The sequence below is a fragment of the Austrofundulus limnaeus genome, unplaced genomic scaffold (genome assembly GCF_001266775.1).
Source record: "Austrofundulus limnaeus strain Quisiro unplaced genomic scaffold, Austrofundulus_limnaeus-1.0 Scaffold402, whole genome shotgun sequence".
NCBI classification, from domain to species: Eukaryota; Metazoa; Chordata; class Actinopteri; order Cyprinodontiformes; family Rivulidae; genus Austrofundulus; species Austrofundulus limnaeus.
The window spans coordinates 153622-162545 of record NW_013952804.1 but is presented as its reverse complement, the minus strand read 5'-3'; the positions used below and the strand labels follow the sequence as shown (position 1 = coordinate 162545).

The following is an 8924-nucleotide window of genomic DNA, read 5'->3' as shown; positions in this document are numbered from 1 at the left end:
ATATTAGGTTGTTTTATTAATCCTATGAATTTAGTAAAATGATCTTCAAATAACTGGGAAACATAAAAACCACAATTTTTTTCTCTTTTAGTCTGCCTGACTGTCAGAAACAGACAGCACAGTTTTAACACTTTAGAAATCAAGTTAAGGATTTTTTTAGCTTTCACAGCTGAATGCTGTCAGTCTGGTGTAGCAAAGCTGATGAGGGGAAAAATAAGTTACCTGTTAGTAAGTATCTTGTCTCTCTCGCTGGTTTCCTCTCCTTCATCTTTGGACTGGCCTCTGGACCCATGAGTGCGATGTCTCCTCCTCTCTCCGTTGGCTCTGCTGTCTCCTCTGGTACTTCGGTCACTGTCCCTGTTAGATCCATCTTTTCGGTGGGGTCTCCGCTCTCCCGCTCCTCCACTGCTCACTGTTCCATTCCCCCCTCTGGACTGTCGATGAGAATGATGACGATGGTGCTCTTTCTCACTTGTGATAGCCACACCTGCRCTCTCATCTACTGACGTCTGATGATGATGATGTCTCCTTCCGCCTTCTCTGCTGCGGGACCTCTCGCCTCTCCCCTCTTTGACTCGACTGGAGTCGTGGTCTTTGGAGCGGCTGTGGTGAACGTGGTGCCTCCGCTCCTTGCTGCCGTCACAGTTGTCGTTGGTCTTGTCGTTTACTTTGGTCCGATCTCTGTCTCGGTGGCGGTGGTGGTGGCGAGGATGGTGAGAAGTGGGAGGTGGCTCAGCGGTGGTCTCGGCGTCCTCTGAAGTGCAGGCCTTGTGACAGTGATGCTGATGGCCACCCAGCAGAGGCCCATCACAGTGGCCAACAACCAGGGGCCGATCGAGGTGGGTCTTCATGTCGGGGCGGATGTGGAGGTCTGAGGGCAGGCCGACGGACTCGTCCGGCTCGTACAGAGCCTCGCAGCTCGCTCGGTTCTGCCTCCGCAGCTGGCTGGCTTTCTGCTCCCACATTGACATAGCTTTCATGGGTCTCTGCTGCTCTTTACTGCAAAAAGACAAACAAGACAAAAGATGGAGTTCAGACCACAGAAAGAAAAGTTAAAGAGCCCTCTCTGAGGCCTAACCTTGTCAGGGTCACAGCTTTGCCAAAGGTTTGTCACATCTGCAACGTGTAGACAGAAAGCTTTGTCATGAGAACAATGACTCCCTTTATGAGGCTGAGAGGCAAATAAAACAGCTTTCACCATTTAATGACACTTAAAGCTATGTTTACATGCACAAAATTTTGTGATGGGATTGAAATGTATTCGAATTAAATATTCAGAATGTGTCGTTTACATGAGTATAAAATGAATGAATCTGTTCATGACGAGTGTTTCCAAGCACCAGGCTTTTATTCAGAATAGTACTGATAGAAGCGTAAACTTTTACTAAAAAACCACAGAAGAAGAAGTTCTACTTCTGTAATGAACATAAACGTTCAAATGTGTCTTCTGAGCGCACAGAATGGAGCAGGTTTATTAACGAGGAGATGTTACTGCCCCCACGATCGAGCTACAGGCACTGCAACATGTGCTTTTTTATTTTTAGTTAATTATTTTTGTGGCAAAGCAACGTTTGCTGTCTGGGAGTGGGAGGAAATAAACATCTTTGAAAGTTCTGTGCTGCAGTCAGGTCAGTTTTTCACAATCAGAACATGATCAGAATGTGTTTCCATGCATAAACCAGCCCTCTCATTCCAACTGAGCTGAATCACATCAGAATATTCAGATCAGAATGTTTACATGACATAATTTATTCTGACTGGTTGTTTATTCTGATTACTTATGTCCATAAACATAGCTATAGACCCTCTATGCTGAATGATTCAGTTTGATCAAGATGCTTTAGACATGATAAAGAACCATTCATCACAGAATGCCGTGGAAAGAGCTGATCATGGTTACACCTGAACAAAAGCCAAGTATGGCTCCATTACCATGCTTTGACATCCATTCATTTATAATGTTTGTGTGTGTGGACATGTTTTTGCTACATCGTAGGGACTATTTTCCAGACAAACAAAGCCTCACCAAAGCCTGGTCCCCACATGTATGCATGCTGGTTTTGGTTTGGTTTGGGGGTTAGGAATAAGGTGTGAATTGAGTTTAAGTTAAAGTTCCTGGGTGGGATTGTAAGTCCTCGGGTCTGCCGGAGTTTCCTGAGCCCATGCCGGCCTCTGCTGCAGATGAGACCTCCACACCGGCCACTGCAGATTCAGCAGAGCTCTCACTGCAGCCCTAACTGAGTTCTCATCACCTTCTGCAGCCCTGGAGCTCTCATCACCGGCCTCGCCAGAGCCTCCAGAATCGGCATCTCCAGAGCTTCTCCATTGCCGTGGCCGGGCCCCTGGCCGTCCTCCAGAGATCAAACTCCTCTGTTGCTGGGCTGCGGGTCATCCTCCAGAGCTCCGCCTTCAACACGGCCGTGTCATAGTTTAGTTTTTGGTTTCTGTTTTTTGTACTATGGTTAGGTTTTTTTAGGTCCTGTTTTGGTTTTTGTTCATGTGGGTTTTCTGTTTGAGTTCCTTTTTGTCTCAGGTGTGTTAAGTTTCTGTGATTAGTGTTGCTTTCGTTTCCTCAGGTGTTTTCTGTTACCTCATTAGTTTTCCTGTGTATTTAAGCACTATCTTTTCTCTGTGTCATTATGGAATCATTGTTTTGTCAACTCCATGTCTCCTGTGCTCATGTTCCTTGTACCCTTGTCATTTAAGTAAGTTTTTGCTGTATTTTCAGCCCTCCTTAAGTTATATTAAGGACCTTGTGATTTTGATTTTTTGAACTCTCCTGCGCTCTGGATTATTGCCACACCACACTTGACAGGCCGGGCCCACAGCCAACCTCCAGAGCTCCGCCTTCGACACGACCGGGCACACGGCCGACCTCCTGAGCTCTACCTCCGCTGTGGTCGGGCCCCTGGCCGACCACTTGAACTCTCTCCTCGCCATGGCTGTTTCTCGGGCCACCCTTCAGAGCTCCTCTCTCGCCATGGCCGGGTCCCGGGTCACCCTCCTGAAATCCTGCCTGTGTTGGGCACCCTCCTGAACTTTCTGCTCCCTTCAGATGTGCCTAGGGCCATCTTAGTGACTGTTTTTTGGTTTTGTTTTTCTCCCAGGGGTTCCCTGTCAGTTTTTGGTTTTGTTTTTTCTGATTTTCTTTGTTCCTTGTCTTTTCTTGTGTCTCGTGTTTCCTGTTGTCTCTGTTCCTTGCCCACCACCCTGTGTTGCTGTAACCCCCTTCGCCCTCCTGTGTTTGTGTTAATCGTCAGGTGACAATTCGTTGAGGGGGAGGTACTGTAATAAATAAGTTTTATTTAGTTCTTCGTGTCTGTCCTTGGGTCCTATCTCGCCTTTGACCTTAACAATTTTACAGGACTATAAAAGAACTTTCTCTTTCAAAAATAATAAATCATTGTGGAAAAAGACATTACCAAATATGAATCCTCTTTACCTGGGGTGTCTAATTCTGGTCCTAAAGGACCCCTATCCTGCAGGTCTTAGAGTTTTATTTTCCTCCAACACACCTGATTTGAATGAATAACAACTGCAGGTAAAACCTGAAGTGGTGATTCAAGTCAAACCTGCAGGACAGAGACCCTCCTAGACCAGGATCAGACCTCCTCTGCTCTACACTTTAGTGTTAGACCATTTGTTTATGTTGTGGGTGTTTCTTCTTCTAGACAATGTATGTTGCCTCACAAATGTATGTGAGCTGCTGGTGTAGATTCAGTCATCCAGAACATACAACAGAATCTACCCTCCCCACGCCCCAAAAAATAAAATAAATTAAACTCAAGTTTTATTCAGAAAATATTTTGTTCCTCATCCAGAGAGTTGTCTCAGCTCCAACAACTAAAGTGTGCAGAGTTGTGAGAGTGTGAGATGCTTCATCATGTAAGTTAGGATTTACCTGCAGGCTGGGCTGGCTAAGACCAGAACCCCCAAACCCAGACTGAGCTGTGTGGTGTCTGCAAGTCAGTGCAGTGAGGACTGTTCAGACCTCTACCTTTCCAGCAAAAATCATTTGATATCATTTGATCTCCATTGCCATAAGACTGTCCTGAGTGACTTTGAAGTCTGTAAGTTAAAAACTGTAGGACAAGTTCGCACAGATACCTGTACAAAAAAAGAGACAAAATGGCAGCTTTGATCCAAGATGGCCAACTTCCTTTGGCGTTTGGACCATGGCTCCAAGAGACTTTTTGTAGGTCCTGATACATTACACATGTGTGCTGAATTTCACAACTGTCAGTCAAAGCATGGCTTGGGGCTGATTTTTTAAAATATTGTAGGGGGCGCTATGGAGTAATTAGGCCAGACCCACCAAATCTTACATTGCCTTACTGTTGGGGGCGGATTAGGATTGATCCCAGGCAATTTGGTGCACATTGGCTGAAATATGTAGAATTTAGAATATAGAGCCAAACGTATTGCAACGGCGTGACGTCTGACTTCGCCACACCGCCACGACCATGCCTTACAGTGAAAAGTCTTGGTGTATAGGAAGACCGAAAACCCCTAAAACCTCCAAAAACCACTATAAACTAGTCAAAAGAGGCACAGAAGGATTGAAAACCATTTAAAACCTAAAAAAATAATAATAAAACAGTCAAAAGGGGCTTAGGAGTTGAATTGTCTTTACGTACAGACAGAAGTCCAGTTGCTTTATTTCTGTAAAAAAAACTTATGATAGATAAGTCTCTCCTGTCATGGTCTGAGTTTATTTTGCTTTGTTTATCCTAGTGTTTCAGTGTTCCTTTGAGTTCCTCTGTGCAGCTGCCCCGCCTCTGCACACCTGATTGCCCTTGTGTTCCTCCCAGGTGTTTCTAGTTTGCCCTCATTAGTTTACCTTTATATTTGGTGTCCTGTCTTCAGTCCTTTGTTCTGATCATTGTACTGTGTTGTCAATCTGTTCGGTCCCTAAGAGAGTTTTGAAGTCCTAAGTTATGCTACGTGAATGTAAGTGTTTTTGAGCTGCTTGTCAGCCTCATTTTGTTATTAAAACCTTTTCTCGAGTACTTTGAGTGTCTGTGCCCTGGGGTACCTTTTTAAGTCTGGATCGTGTCAGAATGATCAGACCAAACACCCAGCCCATAGACAGATATATTTTCTCCCCACTAACGGATGACTGTGACCCGTCCACTGGTTTCCCCACAACCGGTTTTTCCTCAGCTGCTTTGGGGGAGCCGGTCCCATGCTTGCCGCCGGAGGAGCTCCGGATCACTCACGCCCTGATCAGAGGGGCTTTGATGATGCTCCGGTGGTCTCCCACCCCTACCACCAGGCTTATGATCTGCCGTCAAGTTGTGAGGGTCCTGTCGGCACGTCTGGAGCTACTGAGGTACCCTGGCCACCAGAAACTCTCTGCCTTCGCATGGAGGGTCCTGGCTGAGGACTCCGTTGCCCACCCACCCACCCCTGCTGTTGTTCCAGGATCTGGTTTGTCTGCTGAGTCGTCCAAAGATCCGGAGTTGGTGGTTCGACAGCCTGTGGTCTCGGCGGTTCCACAGTCAGTGGTTCTGCAGCTGGTGGTCCCGGAGTCATGGGTCTTGGTGGTTCCTCAATCGGGGGTGCCGGTGGTCCCGGAGTTGGTGGTCCCGGTTCCACAGTCGTGGTTCCGGCAGTTCCAGTCCCGGTGGTCCCGGAGTCGATGGTTCCACAGTCGGTGGTTCCAGTTCCGGTGGTCTCAGTGGTTCCACAGGTGGCTGTCTCAGTGGTTCCACAGTTGGTGGTTCCACAGGTGGAGGTTCCGGTCATTCCTGAGATGGTGGTCTCAGTGGTTCCACAGACGGTAGTTCCATAGCTGGTGGTTCCGGAGTTTGAGATCCCAGTGGTTCCACAGTCGGTGGTTCCACAGCTGCAGGTCTCGGTGGTCCCAGAGTCGGAGGTCTTGGTAGTCCTGGTGGTTTGTGAGTCGACCGTCTTCACCTCATCTTCGCCTGGGTCGTCGTTCCTCGCCTCATCTTCGCCTGGGTCGTCGTTCCTCGCCTCCTCTTCACCTGGGTCATCGCCCATCGCCTCCTCTTCGCCTGGTTTGTCGCCCGTTGCCTCCATGTCGCCTGGGTCATCAGATGTCCCCTCTTCGTCGCCTCTGTCGCCTGTGCTTGCCGTCGCCAAGGCTCCTGTTTCAGCAATCTCCGCCGTCTTTTCATCGCCTCCCCCTTCCTCCCTTGGCTCAATGTCTGCTCTCACCTCCTCCCTTGGCTCCACGTCTGCTCTCGCCTCCTCCCTTGGCTCCACGTCTGCTCTCGCCTCCTCCCTTGGCTCCACGTCTGCTCTCGCCTCCTCCCTTGGCTCCACGTCTGCTCTTGCCTCCTCCCTTGGCTCCACGTCTGCTCTTGCCTCCTCCCTTGGCTCCACATCTGCTCTCGCCTCCTCCCTTGGCTCCACATCTGCTCTCGCCTCCTCCTGGGGCTCAACGTCTGCTCTCGCCTCCTCCTGGGGCTCAACGTCTGCTTCTGCGGGGCTTCGCTGTGAGTGGTTCCCTGGTCAACCCCCAGGACTTTTGCTTCGTCTGGGAGGTTCCCTGGTCGGCCCCCAGAACTTTTGTTTCATCTGGGAAGGTTCCCTGGTCAGCCCCCAGAACTCTTGCCACAGCTGGAGGGGTCTCTCGACCCCCAGGACTTTATGTGTTTTTGTCTTTGAGTCTATGTTGTCACGTGTTTCCCTCAGTTTTGTCTAGCTCCTCTTGGCGACGTCAGGAGCCGTCGTTAAGGGGAGGGTCCTGTCATGGTCTGAGTTTATTTTGCTTTGTTTATCCTAGTGTTTCAGTGTTCCCTTGTGTTCCTCTGTGCAGCTGCCCCACCTCTGCACACCTGATTGCCCCTGTGTTTCTCCCAGGTGTTTCTAATTTGCCCTCATTAGTTTACCTATAAAGGTAAATATAAATATAAAGGCAAATATAAATTTGGTGTCCTGTCTTCAGTCCTTTGTTCTGATCATTGTACTGTGTTGTCAGTCTGTTCGGTCCCTAAGAGAGTTTTGAAGTCCTAAGTTATGCTATGTGAATGTAAGTGTTTTTGAGCACTTGTCAGCCTCTTTTTATTAAAACCTTTTTTCGAGTACTTTAAGTGTCTGTGCCCTGGGTTACATTTTTAAGTCTGGATCATGTCATCTGCTGGTCTGATCAGTACATCTAGTCAGTTTAAACCTTTGCTCAGGTCTTAGTGGACTGATGAATCAGAACTATACAGATTTACAGAAATCATTTCAGTGGGTTTAAGTTATAAACCTGAAAAACAATAAACAGGTTCTCATTTGGCTAGCCATTAGCTTAGCCTTCATTCTGTGCTCTGATGTCAATGTTCCTACTAACCATTGATAATTTGACAGAACATCACTTTAAAAATGACCAGACTATCCCTTTAGAGAGGCAGAGGTCAGTCTTTTAACTATACAATAATAAATGTGTGTTTTTGGTAGCATTGTGCAGGAGTAACCCTTGCTTACCAAACAAACACTATTAAAAGCTAAGTAAAGAGGTCCAGCAGTCGATTAGTTCTTCATGGACAGATGGGATCAAACAGGTGTGGATGATAAAAATGCAGAGCAGCTCAGTCAGTCTTGGTTTGAAGAATTCAAACAATGAAACGATGATCATGTGTGACTGTTTGGATGATCATCAGCATACGGGCTTACTGCGAGGCAGCTGGGTGTTTACCTCAGGTAGTGATGGACTGGGGTGCAGACATAACTCCTACAGTACAAACACATAAAGGAGCAACATTGAAACACAAGCAGCAGGAAAAGGAACAGAAGAGGTTACACATAGAGGGTCAAATCAAGTTTCAGTAAAAAAAAAAAGTGCACAGATAAGGCTGAACTTAAAGGTGACAGGAAGCAGATCCAGTTTTACAGCCTGGAATTTACAACAGGTTGTATGTGTTAATTTATCATTTACACAACATAACCAGAGGATGAGGCAGCAATCAGAGCAAAAGACAAAATTTGTTTCTTATTTTTCCACACAGTCTCTGCAGGTCATTTGGTCAGAGCCACTTCCTTTTTGTTCTGACTGCAGCTGGAAGACGTCTCTGATCCCTCAGAGCACACTCACAGCTGTTTACCATGTTTTATCTATGTGTGATCTATATGTTCAAATCTATCCTGGGTCAGGTTAAAGCACCCGAACAATAAATTTTCACAGACACAAACAGCACAAAGTGCATGAAACTAAAAACAATAAAACTGTCAACAAATATCATGAGGAACAATTTAAAAAACAGACAACAAAACTTAATTCAAAGTCTGAATAAAAATGCTAAATAAACAGTTATTACCTGACTCACAGGTTTTCAAAGTGTTCAGAGAGCAAACAAACCACCACCACCCCAAAAATACATATCTATTAGATAAAATTTACTAAAATGTTCCCTGATTTGTTTGTTTTAAACAGATCTTGTCTTTGGAAAGCCACCTCTAGAATTACAAACACTAAACTGTCATTTAGCTGTTTTAACATGTTCATATTTCAAACCACACAACAGTGGAGTCCTGTGACTCACACTTGGAAGAGAAGAACATCCACAAACATTGAGATGTTTAGGAAACTCTCACTGTACAACCTGTCACAAACTAACTCAGTGCAGACAGAGCCAGATGAGGGTATACTAGAGACATTTTGCAAATGGAAAAAAAGGAGTAAATCTAAATAAATAAATAAAAACTCGGAATGATGAGATTAAGGTCAGAAATTTTCAAGACCAAAAATTGGAAATGACGTTATGTAGAAAAGAAAAATGCTCTTTATTTAAATTAAATATTTTCTGAAATTGTAATGTCTTGACTCTTTAATCGTCTTCAGTTTAAAACTACTGTTCACACTTCAAACTGTAGCAATTTGAGTTTTTCACCAGCAGTTTCCTGGTTGGCCAAGGCGTTAATCAGCGCAGCTGCAGCTGATCYCCTGATGAGCACCTGAGGGCTTTATAAGA

General features: G+C 46.0%; 1 protein-coding gene across 1 annotated transcript in view; it reads right to left on the bottom strand.

Moving 5' to 3' along the window:
• Positions 1 to 8924, bottom strand: part of cacna1ba (calcium channel, voltage-dependent, N type, alpha 1B subunit, a) — a gene marked incomplete in the record, with an annotated part of 226765 nt that overhangs the window by 104092 nt on the left and 113749 nt on the right. Inside the window, 2 exon segments of the mRNA XM_014023993.1 lie at positions 223 to 999; positions 7652 to 7687. Coding sequence (XP_013879447.1) covers positions 223 to 999; positions 7652 to 7687 — 813 coding nt within the window.